The sequence below is a fragment of the Scyliorhinus canicula genome, chromosome 9, assembly GCF_902713615.1.
Source record: "Scyliorhinus canicula chromosome 9, sScyCan1.1, whole genome shotgun sequence".
Lineage (NCBI taxonomy): Eukaryota > Metazoa > Chordata > Chondrichthyes > Carcharhiniformes > Scyliorhinidae > Scyliorhinus > Scyliorhinus canicula.
This window is the reverse complement of record NC_052154.1, coordinates 46,564,836-46,585,698: the sequence shown is the minus strand read 5'-3', so window position 1 is coordinate 46,585,698 and position 20,863 is coordinate 46,564,836. Positions and strand designations below refer to the sequence as shown.

General features: G+C 44.7%; 1 protein-coding gene across 1 annotated transcript in view; it reads left to right on the top strand.

Moving 5' to 3' along the window:
• itfg1 (integrin alpha FG-GAP repeat containing 1) overlaps positions 1-20,863 on the top strand; it is a 357,461-nt gene that overhangs the window by 287,971 nt on the left and 48,627 nt on the right. The window contains exon 14 of the mRNA XM_038806657.1: positions 13,143-13,221. Coding sequence (XP_038662585.1) covers positions 13,143-13,221 — 79 coding nt within the window. The remainder of the gene's footprint in view (positions 1-13,142; positions 13,222-20,863) is intronic.

Genomic DNA, 20,863 nt, shown 5'->3' with positions numbered 1-20,863 from the left:
AGGTGGCGGACCAGGTTCGTCTGAGGAAGGGGTGGGAGGGGCAGGTTTATCACTCAGGATTGGACGCGAGGAACCGGGCGGTGGCGATTCTGGTGGGGAAGAGGGTGGCGTTCGAGGCGGTTGATGTGGTGTCGGACAAGGAGGGCAGATATATCATGGTGAAGGGTAGGCTGCAGGGAGAGAAGGTGGCACTGGTGAATGTATATGCCCCGAATTGGGATGATGCGGGCTTCATGAGGCGCTTGTTGGGCCGCATCCCGGATCTGGAGGCAGGGGGCCTGATCATGTGGGGAGATTTTAACACCGTGCTGGATCCCACACTGGACTGGTCCAGTGCAAGGACGGGTAGGAGACCGGCGGCGGCCAAAGTACTGAGGGGATACATGGACCAGATGGGAGGGGTAGATCCCTGGAGGTTTGGGAGACCAAGAGCGCGGGAGTATTCCTTTTTCTCCCATGTCCATAGGGTTTATTCCCTGATAGACTTTTTTGTCCTGAGCAGGGGATTGATTCCGAGGGTGCAGGATGCCGAGTACTCGGCCATAGCGATTTCGGACCATGCTCCGCACTGGGTTGATCTGGAGATGGGGGAGGCACGGGACCAGCGCCCGCTCTGGCGCCTGGATGTGGGGATGCTGGCGGATGAGGAGATGTGTAGGAGGGTTCGGAGAAGCATTGAGGGGTATCTGGATACCAATGATACGGGGGAGGTCCGGGTGGGGATGGTCTGGGAGGCTCTGAAAGCAGTGATCCGGGGGGAGCTGATCTCCATCCGGGCCCACAGGGAGAGGAAGGAGAGGGAGAGACTGGTGGGGTAGCTCCTGGATGTGGACAGGAGATATGCGGAGGCACCGGAGGAAGGGCTGCTGGGGGAACGGCGCAGTTTGCAGGCCAAATTTGACTTGCTGACCACCAGAAAGGCGGAGACACAGTGGAGGAGGGCGCAGGGCGCGGTATATGAGTATGGGGAGAAGGCGAGCAGGATGTTGGCGCATCAGCTCCGTAGGCGGGATGCGGCTAGGGAAATTGGTGGAGTGAAGGATGGGGGTGAAAATGTAGTGCAGAAGGGGACAGAAGTAAACGGGGTCTTTAGGGACTTTTACGAGGAACTGTACCGGTCGGAACCTCCAATGGGGAAAGAGGGGATGGAGAGCTTCATGAACAGGCTATGTTTCCCAAGGGTTCAAGAGGGGCTGGGGGCGCCGATAGAGCTGCAGGAGCTAGTCAGGGGGATTGGACAAATGCAGTCAGGTGAGGCCCCGGGGCCGGACGGGTTCCCGGTGGAATTTTACAAAAAGTATGCGGACCTGGTGGGCCCCCTGCTGGTACGAGCCTTCAACGAGGCATGGGAGGGGGGGCTTTGCCCCCAACGATGTCGCGGGCGCTGATCTCTCTGATCCTTAAGCGGGATAAGGACCCCTTGCAGTGTGGATCATACAGGCCTATCTCGCTCCTCAATGTAGACGCTAAGTTGCTGGCCAAGATCCTGGCCACCAGGATAGAGGATTGTGTGCCAGAGATGATACAACGAAGATCAGACAGGATTTGTCAAGGGGCGGAAGCTCAACACGAATGTGCGGAGACTGCTAAATGTTATCATGATGCCGGCAGTGGAGGGGGAGGCGGAGATAGTGGTGGCGCTGGACGCAGAGAAAGCGTTTGATAGAGTTGAGTGGGGGTACCTGTGCGAGGTGCTGGAGCGGTTTGGATTTGGGGAGGGATTCATCAAATGGGTGAGGCTGCTCTACGCGGCTCCGATGGCGAGTGTAGTTACAAATTGAAGGAGATCGGAGTACTTTAGGCTCTATCGTGGGACCAGGCAGGGATGCCCCCTGTCCCCCTTGCTCTTTGCACTGGTGATTGAACCTCTGGCTATGGCGTTGAGGGAGTCAGGGAGATGGAGGGGTTTGGTGCGGGGTGGGGAGGAACATCAGGTATCGCTGTATGCGGACGACCTGCTGTTGTATGTGGCGGACCCAGAGGGGGAAATGCCAGGGGTGATGAAGCTGTTAGCAGAATTTGGGGTCTTCTCGGGCTATAAGCTAAATTTAGGAAAGAGCAAGGTATTTGTAGTGCACCCGGGAGATCAAGAGGAGGGAATTGGGAGGCTCCCTTTTAGGAGGGCAGTGAAGAGTTTCAGGTACCTGGGGGTGCACGTGGCCAGGAGTTGGGGGACTCTCCATAAGCTTAACTTCACCAGACTAGTGGAGCAGATGGAGGAGGAATTTAAAAGGTGGGACATGGTGCCGCTGTCGTTGGCGGGTAGAGTGCAGTCCGTCAAAATGACGGTTCTCCCGAGGTTCTTGTTCCTCTTCCAGTGCTTGCCCATCTTTATTCCTAGGGCCTTTTTTAAAAGGGTGACCAGCAGTATCATGGGCTTTGTTTGGGCGCTTGGCACCCCGAGGGTGAAGAGGATCTTTTTGGAACAGGGTAGAGATAGGGGGGGCTGGCTGGCGGCCAATGTGTCGATGGTGCGCAAGTGGGTGATGGAGGGGGAGGGGGCAGCATGGAAACGGATGGAGAGAGCGTCCTGTGGGGATACGAGCCTGGGGGCCCTGGTAACGGCGCTGTGGCCGCTCCCTCCCACGAGTCCGGTGGTGGCGGCTACCCTCAAGATTTGGGGGCAGTGGAGGCGACATAGGGGACAAGTGGGGGGCTCGATGGAGGCTCCGTTGAGGGGGAACCATAGGTTCGTCCTGGGGAACATGGATGGGGGATTTCAGGGTTGGTACAGAGCGGGCATCAGACAGCTGAGGGACCTGTTTATCGACGGGAGGTTTGCGAGCCTGGGGGAGTTGGAGGAGAAATTTGGGCTCCCCCGGGAATCATGTTCAGGTATCTGCAGGTAAAGGCATTTGCTAGACGGCAGGTGCAGGGATTCCCTGCGCTTCCCGCGAGGGGGGTGAGGGACAGGGTGCTTTCAGGGGTCTGGGTCGGAGAGGGGAAGATATCCGATATCTACAAGCTTATGCAGGAGGTGGAAGAGGCGTCAGTAGAGGAGCTGAAAACTAAGTGGGAGGGGGAACTGGGGGAACAGATTGAAGACGGGACATGGGCTGATGCCCTGGAGAGGGTTAATTCTTCCTCCTCGTGTGCGCGGCTTAGCCTCATTCAATTCAAGGTGCTGCACAGGGCCCACATGACTGGGACGAGATGAGTAGATTCTTTGGGGGTGAAGATAAGTGTGTCAGGTCCTCGGGGAGTCCAGCGAACCATGCCCATATGTTCTGGGCATGCCCGGCACTGGAGGAGTTCTGGAAGGGGATGGCGAGGACGGTGTCAAGGGTGGTGGGATCCAGGGTCAAGCCAGGATTGGGACTCGCGATTTTTGGAGTTGGGGTGGAGCCGGGAGTGCAGGAGGCGAAAGAGGCCGGTGTGCTGGCCTTTGCGTCCCTAGTAGCCCGGTGAAGGATTTTGCTACAATGGAAGGATGTGAGGCCCCCGAGTGTGGAGACCTGGATCAATGACATGGCGGGTTTTATTAGACTAGAGAAGGTCATATTCGCCCTAAGAGGATCGGTACAAGGATTCTTCAGGCGGTGGCAACCTTTCCTCGACTTTCTGGCTCAACGATAGGGTACTGGGACAGTAGCAGCAGCAACCCGGGGTGTGGGGGGGGGAGACGAGGACTATGTTTGTTTATTTTATTTAAATTTGATTTATTTAATTTTAATTTATGGTTAAGTTCTCTTGTTGGGGTTGGGGGGGGGTGGGGGGATGGGATATCTGTGTTGATACGGTTTGGGGGGTGTTACGGTTGTTATGGGGTAGTTTGTTGCATATTATTGTTTGTTGTTATATTTTTTTATATTTTCTGTAAAAAAAAATTCCAATAAAAATTATTAAAAAAAAAAAAAATAGCATTGCCACCAGGGAGTCAGTGACTGCTGGCAGAACGACACTCACACAAAGCCTAGTATCATAAGCCAAGTACGGTTGCCTGGAATAGCCAGGATTCTCCTGGTATTGGTATCAATGTCCCAGTGGCTATTGAGAGCACTCTAGGAGATTTTTGAATGTTATTTTAAGCAAATAAATATGCCTTAAACTGATATTGATGTGGATCGCGCATGCGTACTGCGCTCATAAGTGTTGTTGTCTGTATTTTCTCACCGAGAAGGCTCAGCTCTCATGTGAGGTTACAGAGAAGAATATATATCACTAAATGATTGATGACCAGTGCTGGTTTGCTTGGTAAGGGGCTCAGAAGCATGCTCAACAGCTGCTCCCTCACCTGTGAGGTCAATGCAGTGTCAGCAGGCAGAGGGAATCAGCGCTTCCACAGGAAGCAGGCATAATGCCATGGTCCCAGGAACCTGAGGTGGCTGCCTGTCAGCACCTTCTGTGTGTGTGTCCATTAAGTGTCCACTTTTAAGAGCCTCAATTGGCAGCGGGGTGGGAATGATCATCAGCTGGTCTGCCCACCGTGGACTTCATCGGGATGGAAGGGGGGAAGCCAATGGGGTCCCCACTCACCACTCTCCAACCTGATTAGGTGCCCTTCCCCCACCACCAAACTCTGTGCAGAGAAGGGCATTAAACTCTACCCTAAATTGCAGATTATAAATTTAATGCACATGTAAATATTAAGACCAGCTCAGCACTTTTCTAGCTATTAATATGGGGTGAAGATTCCCAGCACCAGGACTCACATGCAACATTCTAAAACTCCTGCTAATATTTTCCTGTCAACCAACATCATTAAAACAGATGGAGAGGCAGTGGTATTGTCACTAGATTAGTAATCCAGAGGCCCAGAGTAATGCTCTGGGGACCCAGGTACAAATCCCGCCACAGCAGATGGTAAAATTTTAATTCAATAAAAATATGGAATTAAAAATCTGATGACCATGTGTTGCTCATTCTGGGTGAGTGTGCTTAACACTCGATTTGGCTCTGTTTCGTTACTTAGCTCTGGAGTCGCCAGGTATCGTTAAGATACCGCCACAAGTTTCAAGGTCAAGTTCAAAGGAATAAAACCATACACCAATTAGTAAGTTCAAACAAATGAGTTTATTATAGTACAATTATAATCTCATGCACACGCTAAGATGACTAAACTATTCCTACCACTATATAAACCAATACTTATCTCAAAGGAACTGCCGGATCAGGGGACAAGGCCTCTTGCTCTGCTCTGGGTCCGCAGACTTTAGGTTGGTACGGGTTAAAAAGGGGTCAGGAGTGTCTATCTCTGGTAGCGATCGTTGTGAGACACTTACTTGCTGGCGGCTGCTGTCCCGAACCTCTCCTCTCTCGGTCAAGGTCTTCTTCGGTAAAGGCCGGTCGAGAGGGCTGGTCAAGAGAGGAGGGCTGGTCAAGAAGAACGAACTAAGTTTGGGACCTGTCTTTTATAGGTCCTAGGGCTTCGCGCCCTTTTGGGCGGACTCTATATCTGCTGGGGATCGATTGGGTCTCTTCCCAATCGATTTGTTTGAATCCCCCCAATACTGAGGCTGTCCCTCAGCTACTGGGTGGGCCTTCAGGTGCTTTGTCTTCGAACCCCGCTGGTGCCGGGGTGTCTTGTATCCTATACAATGTTGCATTCACTTCCCTATTTGTGTCCATTGTCCCTGGGATCGTTCCATTGCTATGTTAACTGTCCCGGAGATTGCCTCATTAGTATGCGGAATGTTTGCTTCGGTGCTGTCTGCTCTCTTAGCAGACAGAATACACATTGGCTTGGTGCAGCCTGCTTGTGCTGCAAACTTTGTCCATTTTAACCTGCAAGCTTTGCGTTCCTCCACTTTGTGTTGAGGGAATGGCCAACTTCGGTGGCTACACATGAAACCATGGGCAATTGTTGTAAGGACCCATCAGGTTCACTATTGTCCTTTAGGGAAGAAAATCTGCCAACCTTGCCTGGTCTGGTCTACATATGACTCCAGATCCACAGCAATATGGTTGACTCTTAAATGCTCTCTGAAATTGCCTGGCAAGTTGCTCAGTTCAAGGGCAATTAGGGATGGCCAATAAATTATGGCGCAGCCAGTGATGCCCACATCCCATGAATGAATAAAAACATTATCTCATCATGTACCTCTGCTGTTTGTTGGGACCTTGTGACTGTCACATTTCTCAAGTTGCAGCAGTGGCTACACTTCAACAGCACTTCATTAGCTGTAATGTGTTCTGGGATTTTCTGAGATCATGATAGATACTTGACAGGGAGAGTACCTTATGGGAGAAACTCGAACTAAGAGACACAGTTTTAAAATAAAGGGTCTCCCATTTAAGAACAAAGGGAAAACTAAGAAAGGTATAGCACAGGAAAAGGCCCTTCGACCCTCCAAGCCGGTGCCGATCATGATGCCCTAACTAAAAAAAGAACCTTCTGTCCTTACTCGGTCCATATCCCTCTATTTCCTTCCTATTCATGTACCCATCCAGATGCCTCGTAAATGTTGCTAATGTGCCATCTTCCACCACACACTCTGGCAGCACATTCCAAACATCCACCACTCTCTGCGTGGAAAACTTACCCCGCACATTTCCCTTAAGAAAGGAAAGGGTGCAGAAGAAAATTCGTAAAAGAGACTTTTGAAGGTGAAACGGGGAATCCCTCGTGAGACAGAGTTTCAACAAGATTGTTTGATTTGATATTATACTGACATATGGGTGTATGCTTGAGAAATCCATGGGCTCTGTCTTGGTTGCATTTGTCTTTTACTTTGTAGTGTGTAGTGCGGTGTGTTCAAACACAGTTCATCTGTTAATTCACATATACCTCATACTCTGAATATTAGATATTGTAAATTGTTTTACGTTCTGAACTTCTATAGGAATGTTTGTTTTTGTTTGTTCAAAACCTGTGGAATCTTGTTTTGTTCCAAAAGCAGCTGTTTTGAATCTCAGCCTTTATCTACTTTTGGCAACACATTATTGGTCCCTAATTGGATCTTCCCCATGTCCCAGGGTCTGGCTATGGATCATAACGTAGGAAACTCACAAACGCATTTACCACCAGCAGATTCAGAGCCTAACATGTGAGGCTATTACCAGGCTAGATTAGCTGATCCACAGGGGCACGAATTTGTTCTTTTCATGGTAATTTGCTTCATGTTTGATTTCCCAGTTTTTCCTCCTGAGACCTGCACTGTTCTTGGTCAACCTGTTGTCAGCCACAGTGTCATCAGGCCACGGTATTTGGCCAGGTCACCCGCTCAATGTACTCAATTGGGCAAATCAGCTTGAATGGTGTTCCCAATAGGTATATCCCCTGTTGCGCTTAATAATGTAAGAAGAGGAGAAACAATAAAGGCAAGAGTCAGGCACCATGACAGAAGACAGCAGCCCAATCAGAATGACCCAGACACCATTTAAGGGTAATATTTTATGCTAGCTTTTATGTTCTGTTGCCAGCAAACATCTTTCAAAAATTTGAGAATAAATGTTTGTCAGCAGCACTGATGTAGAGATTCGGCCAATATCTGGTGCAAAGGGAAAGTCTGAGACATAGAAATATACAATGGAAGGTACAAAGATTATGGCCATTAAAAGCCAAGATAGAAATTTTTGTAACCCCAAAGTACGATTAGCTTTTCTTTTGCGTCTTGCTATTTTGGCAACTTTTTTAAATTTGACATGCCAAATTCTAAATTTAGCTGTATCTGTGGTCTGTTTTATATTTAATTGGAATGGTTCTGTAAATATAAATTGTTGTTGAAACTGCTTGTTAAAATGTTTAAGATGCTGAGAAATATTATTTAGCCCAGATTTTGAGAAGAACTTTCAGAAACAACTAGGATGATTCTTCAAGATTCTAACTCTTTAAAAAAAAACTTTTATTTGACATCACCAATGCCTAGAGAAAAGCAATTCGTGTGAACTACTTGTGTCGCTGAAGCATGGTTATGAAGCACTTTTTATTGACAATGAATAATCGGAGAATGTTGAATGTAACTACACTAATAAAGTCTCCATAGTCGCAGATGATATATACTGCTTTCCCCTTTGAGGGGGAGAGCTGATTGGTGGTGATTTAACCTGAGGATCACCACACCTCAGGCGAGGGGCAAGGTTGAGAAGACAGACCCTCACACTAATACAGACTTGTTTTGTGTACAAAACTGAAGTCACATCCTAACATTTCAGTTAAAATTGATAATATAGATAACTAATTTGGGAAAATAATGCATAAAAATTAACTTGGACATTTTGCAACATCATTCTTGAAGCATGTTATTTAGCCAACTGAAATGCTTACTTTATAATCACAAAACTGATAATGCAGACATGTGTTGATAAAATCTGTTGATTTAAAGAACTCATTGATTTACATAACGGTGCTCATATTTTACTTTTACCAAGATAATTTCTTTCAAATATGAACATGCTAAGATTTGTATCTGCATCTTGAAATGATAATGCAAGTAGCCACATTCCACCAAGTACGGAGTCAGGCTTCCATGAACTACCACTGCCAGGACAGGGATTGAACCAGTGTCAATGTCATCATTTTACATCACAGTCTAACCATCTAGCCAACTGAGGTAACCAATCTTAAAGATATTTCTGGGTATTGCATAGAATCTACAGCAGATAAATACACCATTTGGACAAACTTGCCTGCTAGTATTATCTAGTTTTCAGTTCAAAGAATCATTGAAGCAACTACATGGCAACTGGCTCCTCTTAATTCTGACTGGTTCCAGCTTGTCTGTTAAAGTGTTCCAGCAGAAGCTATCTGGCCCCAGTAAGTTTCAATTGGTTACAGTTGAAGTCAACTAGGGAAGTGGAATTGCAACAGGTTTTTCATATTGTACATGCCAGTTTTTCCAGTTGTATACAGTTAAACCAGTGAACAGGTAAACTGGCTCCAATAAGATTCCAATGTTAATTCGGGATATCAGCTAGTGCCCAGTTGTAATCTCCGGTTCTTTTAGTTAAAATCAGTTGTGGCCTGCTTTTCCAGCAGAATTAAGTTATGATGAGTTGGATTTCCCAACTGGCAGCAACTGCTATTTCCACGAGCGACTCCATACAAGCAGCGCAGCCTCCCTGTATCCCTTTCCTTCGTTCTCTTAAATGTTATCTCTTTCAGTTACTCCATGTGGCTGAAAATTCCACATTCTCACCACTCTGGTTTGAAAAAAAATCTCATCTGAAATGTTTTCTTTTATCTGTTAGTGACTATCTCGTATTTATACCCCTTTGTTATGGACTTAACTGCAAGTTTCACCACATCCACACAATTCTTTCATAATTTAGAAGATCTCCAACAGTTCTCCATATAGCCTTTTCCTAGACAAAAGAAACCCAAACTGCTCAATTTGTCTTAATAGTTACATCCTCTCAATTCTGGTAGCATTTCGTTCTACAATATTTTGGTAGTATAGAGTTCTGAACTGCACACCATACTCCCACGTGTGGTCTCAGAAGTTCTATATAAATTTGACATTGTCTTCTTGCTTTTATATTCCCAGATCGCTTCTCTTCTCCATCTGATTTAGCTTTTTTCTTTCAAAGGGATAAAGTGACCACCTAATTTTGTCAAAATGAATGACATCACAGTTCGCTATATTAAATTGCATTTACCATTTATTTGCCCACTCTGCAAGCCTACTTTTGTCTTCCCATATTTTGGTATTGTCAACCACATTATAAGTTGTACTTGCCTTCACCCCAACCCACACCAGCACCAAAACTAGTACCACCTGCAAATTGTGATGCTATAGCTTCTATTGAGTCAAAATGATTTCTGGTGAATAACAGTAACTTGCATGGATTCCTGTAGGAAACAATTTTCCTCCTTACTGCAAAACTTCACTTAACTCTGCTTTTCTTTCCCTAAAACCAGAGTAGAGTGGAGTCTTGAGTTGCTGAATTCAATATGTCAACATTTTGATATAATGAGGTTTAATGGATATTCATTGATGAAATCTTTGTTCCTGGCAAAATGCAGAACTCAAGCTCGCTTTGATATACTGTACAGTAATATAATTTAAATTGACAACAATGTAAGATAATGTTTTCTAACCATGTTGCCATTGGAATCCAGATACAGTTGAGGCTGGAATGCAAACTGTATTTTGAGGCTGAGTCACCAAGAACACACCTGGTCTCGGATGACAGACTGCTTAAGCCAGTCCCCAGCACAAACATTGCTTAGTCGCAAAAATCTGGAAAGTTGTCACTACTACTCGTTTCTCCTAATGAGTGGATAATGCTGCATGTGTTTTGTTTTGAACTGTTAAATATGTTTTTAAAAGAACTAAAATTAGTGGAATTCAAAGGATAATGAAAAAATGCATCTGAAAAACACAAGGACTGAGTGCAGAAATTACATTAAAGCCTTAGAGAGATGCAATGTAGATTCACTAAGTAACTCTCCAAGAATATAATAACAGATGGTAGGAACTTTTGCAAATTTACAAAAATGAGAGTAGCTGAAGTAACGTTGGTCCCTTTAGTGATAAGAGAAATGATCTTGGGGAATGAAGAAGTGGAAGAGATATTGAACAAATATTTTGTTTGTCTTCAAATAAGACGTAAATTATGTATAAAAAAGAGTGTAACCAAGTGTGGCCAAGAAGAACGAGGAACTTAAAGTAATTAATAACAACAGAGAAAAAGGATTAGAGAAAAGCTGTCAAATCCCAAGAACCTAATGACCAACTTCGAAAAGGGTAACTGCAGAAATGGTAGGTGCACTGGTTATGTTTTCCAAAATTTCCAAGATTCTATAACAATCCCAGTGGTTGAAACGAATCAAACATTGCTATCGAAAAAAAGGAAGGAGTGAAAAAGGGAACTCCAGTTAGCCTCATATCACTTATCAGGAAAATGCAGGAATCTATTATTAAGTCAAAGTTAATCATGTGCTTAGAAAATCAGAGCATGATTAGACACAGTCAACATGATTTTACCAAAGAGAAATCGAATTTGCCCAGTTTATTTGAGTTTTTTGTGGCTACAACTTGTAGGTTTGATAAAAGATTAGATGTCATCAACTTCGATTTCCAAAATACATAATAAGGTGCCACACCAAAGATTAATATGCAAGATAAGGATTCATGATGTTTGAAGTAATATATTAGCATGGATGAAGGATTGATTGACAGATAGGAAGCAGAAAGTAGGGATAAATGGGACATTTTCAAGTTGATTGGCTGTAACTCATGGAGTACCACAAGGATTAGTGCTGAGGCCTCAGCGATTTACATTGTATACAAACAACATGGACGAAGAGACTGAGAATAATGTATCCGTCTTTGTTGACTATACAAAGCCAGATGGGAATGTAAGCTGTAAGGAGGACACAAAGAGGCTGCAAAGAGATAGAGACAGGTTAAGTGTGATGGCAACAAGTGGAAGATAGAGTGTGACGTTTGGAAAAGTGGGCCATCTTTTGAAAAGGTGTGAAACTATAAAATATTGATGTTTAGAGACTTGGAACTCGTAGGCAACACAAAGTTAGCATGCAGGTACAATAAGCAATTAGGAAGTCAAATGCTTGTTGGACTTTATTGAAAGGAAATTGAAGCATGAAACCAAGGAATTCTTGCCTGTATGGTGAGACCACACCTAAAATACTGTGCGTAATTCTGATCTCCATGTTGAAGGAAGTATATACTCGCATTGGAGGCAGTGCAGTGAAAGTTCACTAGATTGGTTCCAGGGATGAAATGAGAGTTTCTTGTATTGAGGCTCTGTAGTTTAGAAGAATTAAATGTGATCTTATTGAAACATACAAGATTCTGAAGGGGCTTGACAGGGTAGGCACTGAGAGGTTGTTTCCCCTGGCTGGGAAACCTAAAATATAAGAGCACAGTCTCAAGGTAAAGGGTGATCATTTAGGACTGAGAGGAGGAGAAATTTCCTCACTCAGGGTGTTGTGAATCTTTGAATTTTTCTATCCTACAGGGTTGCAGATGCTTCATCGTTGAGTATATTCAAAGCTCAGTTAGATAGATTTTTATCTCTGAGAATCAAGGTAGTGGGGAAAGTGGAGTTGACTTTATTGAATGGTGGCCAGGTTCAGTGGTTTGCATGGTCTACTCTTATAGGATTGGATTGGATTGTTTATTGTCGCGTGTACCGAGGTACAGTGAAAAGTATTTTTCTGCAAGCAGCTCAACAGGTCATTCAGTACATGGGAAGGAAAGGGAATTAAACAAAATTCAAGAAAATACATAATAGGGCAACACAAGATATACAATGTAACTACATAAGCATTGACATCGGATGAAGCATACAGGGTGTAGTGTTAATGAGGTCAGTCAATAAGAGGGTCATTTAGGAGTCTGGTGACAGCTGTTTTTGAGTCTGTTCGTGCGTGTTCTCAGACTTCTGTATCTCCTGCCCGATGGAAGAAGTTGGAAAAGTGAGTAAGCCGAGTGGGAGGGATCCTTGATTATGCTGCCCGCTTTCCCCAGGCAGCGGGAGGTGTAAATGGAGTCCATGGATGGGGGCAGGTTTGTGTGATGGACTGGGCGGTATTCACGACTCTCTGAAGTTCCTTGCGGTCCTGGGCCGAGCAGTTGCCATACCAGGCTGTGATGCAGCCCGATAGTTGATAAGGGTTAATGTGGACATGCCGAATTTCCTTAGTTTCCTGAGGAAGTATAGGCACTGTTGTGCTTTCTTGGTGATAGCGTCGACGTGAGTGGACCAGGACAGATTTTTGGTGATGTGCACCCCTAGGAATTTGAAACTGCTAACCATCTCCACCTCGGCCCATATCGTATGTACTTGGTTTTTCTCCACATGTGTTGCATGGACGTTTTGATTTATTTCCAGTATTTTGTGCTTTTATTTCAATTTTCCAGCATCTGCAGTATTTTACTTTTCTATATTTCATCTGACTAGAGACATAAAAAGGAGTTGCAAATTTAGAATTAGCATTGAGTGAGGGGAGAGCTTTGGAGATATTTCTTTACACGGAGGATTGTCAGAGCATGAAATACATTGCCATAGAAAGCCATTGAGGCAGAGCTCATTGCTTCTTTTAAGGGAAATTGAAAATCTATTTGAAATAGCTGATGGTATGGGGATATTACGTAGTGCAGTGAAAAAAAGAGCTTTCTTTTATCCTAAAGACATTTAATAATGTGCTGAGGTTTCATTTGTTTTTAAAGTGTTATTTGCAACGTTTTATGTGTGATGTATGTAGTCTAGTTTGATTTTCTCTCTTTCTGTAGCCATTTGGTGTGAACCAGCCTGGACCATATATCATGTACACAACAGCAGATGCTAATGGATATCTGAAAAATGCATCAGGTAGGTGAAAGTTAAAGTGCAGCACGTAGAGCTGAAGCCTAATATAATATATATTTACAATTTATTTTCATGAAGTAACATTTGCACAGAAATAATTTTATTGGGCCATAACTTCTAAACTTCCCAGTCAGGTTGAATGGTGCCCCTCTGGGAAGTTCAAAGGTAATAATAATAATCTTCATTAGTGCCACAAGTAGGCTTACATTAACACTGCAATGAAGTTACTGTGAAAATCCTCCGGTTGATACACTTGGGTGCCTGTTTGGGTACACTGAGGGAGAATTCAGAATGTCCAATTCACCCAACAAGCACATCTTTTAGGACTTGTGGGAGGAAACTCGAGCACTCGGAGGAAACCCACGCAGACACAGGGCGAACATGCAGACTTTGCACAGACAGGGAATCAAGCCCGAAGGGCTGCACAGCAATTGCCCATATATGCAACCTTTCCCTGGGCAATTGCCCTGAAGTGAGAACCATCTGACAGGTCCCAGCTACAGGCCAAAATCTCCCCCCTCCCCCTTCCCAGCATAGAGACTCCTTCCACCCTAGCCCCCTTCCCTGACCCGACTGGAATGGACTCGAACACTCCCCCCAGCCCCCTAAAATCCTGTCTACTTAGCTGAGACAATTTCCTTATCCCTGGTCTGCCAATTTTGATGGACCTTTAAATTTACCTAGTTTACAGCGGCTTGTTCTGTAAAACTCAGGTGTGGCCTCTTCAATTAGACTCTCATGCACTTCAACCTTGAGGGCATGCTGTCCTGCCTGTATATCGCCTGGCCTGAGTCAGAAAGTTGGGTGAGACAGGTTGAGAAAATATTTCACACAAGTAATTGGGTACGGAGTGGAAACTCTACACTGATTGCCACTCCAAGGTAGTGCAGGCCCACAAATTCCCACAGTGTTATCAGAGATACCTCAAGTGGTTATTGCATTTGAAACTGACCACGTGTCTCAAATAGTAGTGAGGAATGGTGTCTGAATAGCCTTTAATGAAATGCAATTATTAGATTTTGACAACCCTTCCCAAGCAACAGGGATTTATATTGCTCAACTTTATATTCAGTGTCAGATGTGGCCACTCCAGTTCATCTTGCTAACTAATAAGTCTGCAATTCTTGAGAGTTTGCAACTTTAATATTTTATGAAACAAATAATGTTGCTATATCAATCATAGTAAATGTGAAAATACTAAGGATCCACACTACTCGCATCACCTTGCTGGATGGAACCTTTAGATGCCTGAGGTTGACCCGTACGGTACGGGTTGCCTGAGGGCAGCATGGTAGCATTGTGGGGGCAGCACGGTAGCATTGTGGGGCAGCACGGTAGCATTGTGGTTAGCACAATCGCTTCACAGCTCCAGGGTCCCAGGTTCGATTCCGGCTTGGGTCACTGTCTGTGCGGAGTCTGCACATCCTTCCCGTGTGTGCGTGGATTTCCTCCGGGTGCTCCGGTTTCCGCCCACAGTCCAAAGATGTGCGGGTTAGGTGGCTTGGCCGTGCTAAATTGCCCTTAGTGTCCAAAATTGCCCTTAGTGTGTGAGTGGGGTTACTGAGTTATGGGGATAGGGTGGAGGTGTTGACCTTGGGTAGGGTGCTCTTTCCAAGAGCCGGTGCAGGCTCGATGGGCCGAATGGCCTCCTTCTGCACTGTAAATTCTATCTATGTAAATCTATGACCCCTGGTGCCCAAGGTCTAAGATGCACCCAGGAGGCCACTAAGGTGCACTGGCTTTTACATTTCTTCCACAACATGTCACAGGATATGATATAACCACAGCACTGAGTGCTATACTGTTTAGGAAAAAACACAGTAGAAACCGTCTCTTTTAAGTTCTGCAGTCTATCTCGTGACCAGTTTAGTACAACTTTGCCCCATTTTATATCTCCTATTCATGCTAACTTCATGTTTCTTTTCCTCAGTACTGTTCCACCATACTCTGTATCCATAGTAACCCCCCCTTAATTATCTAAACTTAAGTTGCGTTATACAATTAGAGGTGATTGTCCATGTAAGTACGGTTAATTCCTCTACTTGCTGTCTTATTTAACTTCGGCTGCTTATTCTGAATGTGTTTTAGGCATGTGTTGTTCCTTCTAAACTTGTTGATCCATGATGCTTTCAGCTGTATCAAATTTCATTATGCTACGATTATCCTTAAAGCCTGCATGCTCTATTGTATCCTTATCATTGTTTCAAAATACAAACTGTTGAATGTGTTGTATTATTCACTTTATATTCTACAGATTTTATCTGCTGCACTTGTTTGGCTCTTTTGACAAATTAGGCGAGCAATAATGATGCAACAGTAAACAAATGTGGATATTAATGTTCCTTCCTTTGAGAGCATATTTCTCATTGTAAAGCATAAATGGTGAAAATTAGTGTCAGCATTCTGAAGTGATACATCAAAAGACAATCCCATAGTAACATTATCTGCTCTGCTGTGGCCATGTTTAAATGTCAGAGAATTCAGCACAGGGAACAGTTGAAGGGACAGAGTTGTGTTTCAGGAGTAAATCCAGGAAAAAACACTATCTCCTTGCATAATACAGTCATATATACTGGTGCAACAAGCAAATATACAAGAATGTACAACAGTTATAGAATTATCACACAGGCAAAATAATTTAAATTAACGTTAATTTGATATAAGATGACAATTTGTATGGTTTTTTTACCCGTTTCCGATTTGTCTTATAACTAAAGATGCATTCGGAGAGAGTGCACAAATTTGGTAAGAATTTCAAATATGTATCTCTATTGAATTACTTATTCTGGACAATTTTATGTTCGCATCATTGCTAATAGAAACAAAAAAGCAAGCTTTGTTGCATCAGTACACCACGTAGATGGCAGAGATTCAAGGAGATGGCTCACCACCACCATCTCAAGAATAGTTAGGGATGGACAATAAATGCTGCCTTTGTCAGCAATTACCACATCCCAAGGATGAATATTTGAAAAGTAATTTAATTAGTCAGCCTTTTTGTGATTGGGGCAAGTCCATGATTTTTCTCTGCAAAGGAGAGATTTTTTGTGTCAGCATTTCCCATGTAATGAATGTAGGAATGTCATATATTTTGTATTTTATGTATTTGGTGCAGTAAGAGGTTAAAGCCTGAGTTGGTGTGTATATGCATAAGCTGCAGTAATCTTTAGTCCTGGTTTAAAGACAAACACTTTCGCAACAGAGGTGCATCATTTCCAGGTGACTGTCTGTTTGCACTTTCTCCTCGTGTCTGCGTGGGTTTCCTCTGGGTGCTCCACTTTCCTCCCACAGTCCAAAGATGTGCAGGTTAGGTGGGGTTATGGGGCTAGGTTCGATAAAATGTTATTTACTTTTAATAAACCACCTCAATTGTTGGACCACAAGATGCACCTGTTCCAGAAGGAGCACTGCCAGCATGGTTCTAATCCATTCCAGCCATGGACATTGTTTGCAGAGGTTGGGCTAATGGAACTTTGTTTATATAAAGGTTTCCTGGGGAGTAGATAATCAACAACATTGTGCGCGATACACCGGCCACCGGGAGCATGACGTGGCTGGTAGATGCCAGGTGAAGCATCCCAGCAAACACTACGCTTCGTGGGATTTACCCAAGTCCCGCAAGGCAGTGTGACCAGAATCCTGCCCACAATGGGCGGAACCAAGCCACGCTCACTTAAGTAGGTTTTAAATATACTACGGCCTACTCGCAGGATGTACCAGCCTCCCAACATCTAACGGCTTCACCAGGGCATCCACAGTCATGTGATGTTCAGCACAAACGTGCACCAGGCTGAACGGCATCCAGGGGTTCTCCCAGGCCATCTAAGGCCCCTGGGTGATCAGGGATAGTGCAGGGCTTCAACCTGGCTCTCCCCCTGGAACACGGGCACCTTGGCACTGCCACCCTGACACTGCCAAGGTACCCAAGTGGCACGCAAAGCTAGCAGGAGCACTCCCAGGATGGTACTGCCAAATTTCCCAGGGTGGCATGCCGAGGGTCAGGGCCTGAGGGGGGCCATGCACATGAAAGGAGGGTGGAGGAGGTGTATGAAGGGCGTGGTATGAAGGGGACTCTGTAAAGTTGGCGAAGGGTGGGGATCCTGGAAATAGGGGGCCCAAAATGGGCTTTGGGAAGACCTGAAAAGGGGTGGCCACTCAGGAACTCCATAGCAGAGTGTCCTCATTTGGGGGGGGGGGGGGGGGTGGCGGGGGGGGGGGGGGTGGGGTGGGGGGGGGGGGGGGGGGGGGGGGGAGAGGGGGGAGGGGGGGGAAGAGGAGAGAGAGAGAGGGGAGAGTGGTGTACTGTCCATGTGTGTGGGGGTGACATTGCCCATGGGTGGTGGTATGGAAGACCCACAAACTCACTTAGAGATCGGACACCCTTTCAAAAATGGCAGCCCCCATCTCTGAGGACCAGTCTTGGCCAGTGAGTTCACCCCCCAGTGATGAAAATATTCTCAGGATGGGTTGTAAATCGCCGCGTTGCTCTTAAGCAAGAACGCGAGCAAGGCCATCAGATTGCGGGAGAGATCGAAAATGAGAATTGCGGCAGGTGGCAATCTGTTTGTGATCTAACTGGTCCGCTCCCGTTGGTGAAATCAGGAACCTGCCATAGCATGGCGAGAATCCAATAATCACCACTTGAGGCTAACCTCCATGCAATTAATAGGAGAGCCCCAATCTGGAATAGGATCAAACAACATGGCAAAATATTCATCTTTACCGTCTGAACTCAGCGTGCCAAGGACAAAGGGGAGGCTATCCCACCTCTGTAGCTCAGCCTTATCCCTACACACGAGACTCATAAAGTTTAATTTACAAAGCTGAGCCCAATCCCACACTACTTGCACCCCTGAATACCTAAAATGAGTGCCGTCAAACGAAGCAGCGTCACCCCCAAATTAGCTCCCTTTTCCGGTGGAGTAACCAAAACACACTCCCTCTTCTCTAGGTTTAACTTATACCCAGAGAACACCCCAATCCGCTTCAACAGCACCATTATGCCCCGCATTGTAGAGTCCGAAATGTACAGTAACAGATTATCACCATACAGAGACAGCCCTTGTTCTGACACCAATCCCCCCCCCCTCCCCCCCAACCCTTCACAATCACCTCCACTCACCTGAATTTCTCAATGCGATGGCCAATGGCTCTATCACCAAAGCAAATAAAAGCAGTGTCATTGGGCATAGTTTTCCAATACAGCTGAAAATACTTTGGGCTCATATTATTCGTACTAACACTGGCCTTTGGTTCCTTGTATAACAATCTCACCCACGACACAAACTTGGGATCAATCCCAAACCACTCCAAAATCGCAAACAGATACTTCCACTCTACCTTATCGAAGGCCTTTTCCACATGCTGCCTCCCTTCACCCCCAAAGGAGATAGGATCACGTACAACAGGCGCCGCACCATTAGAGGACAACCGCCTACCCATCACAAACCCTGTTTGATCCTCCCCACCAATGCTCAAGAGGCACTCCTCCAAACTGAGCACCAGCACATTTGCCAGGATCTTTGCATCCACGTTCAATTATGAAATTGGCCAATACAGCCCGCATTCCACTGGCTCTTTCTCCACCTGAAGGTGCGAGATAGATGCCAACATCATCATCTTCAGGAGCGATTAAGCCCTCGCATGCTTCCACTAACAATGCTACCAGCCGGTCGGCAAACTTTTTCTAAAATTCCACCGGGAACCCATCCGGCCCTGGCGCCTTCTCTGTCTGCATATTTACGATTGCCTTCCAAACTTCCTCTGCCCCCAGTCACTCCTCTCACCCTTCCCAATCCTCCTCCTCCTCCAACATGGGACACTCCAACCCTTCCAAAACTCCCCCATGTCCAACTCATCCTCCAGTGGTTCTGATCTATATAGTCTCTCATGGAACGCCTCAAACGCTGCATTCACCTTCTCGGTTAGTCTTCTTACTAGACCCCCTTGCATACCCTACTACAGAAGTATAAAAGAATGTAACATGGAGTTGTAACTACATTTTGTTTTTTATTTAAATATTTATTTAAATATTTTTGTGAATGTTTTTTCACCCAATAAAACTCCAGAAGTTGAAAGTTCAATTGAAAAGAGCATTCTATGATGTAAATTTTCAAAGAGCCAGGTCTTAACATATTTTTCATTTACCCTCCTTCAGAATGTTTTGGTGACCATCGTTTCAACACCCGCTCAATCCTTAAAGGATTGTGCAAAAAAATAATATGATTGCGATCAAATTATACGTTGAAGTTTTTTCAGACCATTTTGAAGAAAATCTGCTTAACTCTTCATCTTCTGTATGAAAAATCTGCATGGACAAAATTATGCTCCTCGACCTTCTTGTTGAGTTATTTCGGCCATTTCATAACTATTTGCTTTTTTCCTGCTGCCGTGTAGATTTTCATGAGCAATATAATCAATTGTTATAAATTTGGTGCTGTTTGCTGCAACACCATTATAGGCAGCAATATGCTTGCCATTGATTCCCTGAAATGCTTACAAGGAGAGCGCCTATGGTGGGGATTTCAAACTGGATGCAAGAGAGGCTCTGCACATCTGCCAGAAGCCACACACCTGCATCTGCTTGCTCTGCCAAACTATTTTTTTATTGTCGAGTCTTGTTCCAAAAAGAACTTGGAATGACAAAGTCAGTAGCACCATTAAGGTATACAAAGGCTTTAACAATGTCAGATTCTTCCTCAGAAACCCCTCAATCACAATATTCATGCATTAAATGGCACTACATGAAAAATATATACCTGATTTATAATAGCCGCTCCAACCGATTTGGCAACACCTACCAATATGCCACTAGCAATTTCTAAAGCTCCTACCAAACCTACCTGACAGTGACTGTGGGAAACTGTCTTCCCATGATCTGGACCATCAGTGAGCCAGTGCAGAAATATGGCTTTTGCTTCTCGAACACATGTCAGTGCTATGGAGCATAGGACTGACACACATTACCAGTCTTACATGACCTGAAATTTATACCTACCTCCTTGAACACACTCTACAATTTTGACATATTGGGAAACAACACAGAGAACTTCTGCCCTTGCAGCCTACTGATGTAGCACCACCATCTTTTCAGCAACCAAACCTTGGATTTTCTTTCCCTGATTCTTCAGCAAAGGCTGCTAGCAAGGCGAGATGTCTTTTGGAGCTCTCCAAAATCTTCCAGCATTTTTGTTATTGTATCGTAGTGAATCTTCACTATTTATCCTGTGGGGAATTCACCGTGCATAGTTTCTCTGAAGTTTAAAATGTGGCTAATACTGTATTGTGGATTGCAAAATATGTCCATTTACAGTCACTTTTGTAACTGTGCCTGTTTTCTCACTGGCTGTTTCTCTAAAGGTAAGGATTTCTTAATGCTAATCAAGTTGCCTGTATTATAGAATTGCTAGGAGAATCAGCACAGTGCCCTTCTAATTAGAAGCAAACTTGGAATTTAGAGATAGCATCAATGAGATTTTTCATTGGCTATATTACAGGTATATAAAATGGGTTTAGGCTGCTCAAGCTTATTTTTACATAGGACCCTTGAATGGCAAAACAATTAGGAGACTCTCTATTTTTTTTTTTTTTTTTTAAATAATTTTTATTGAAATTTTTCGATACAAACATTTACCCCTACTACATT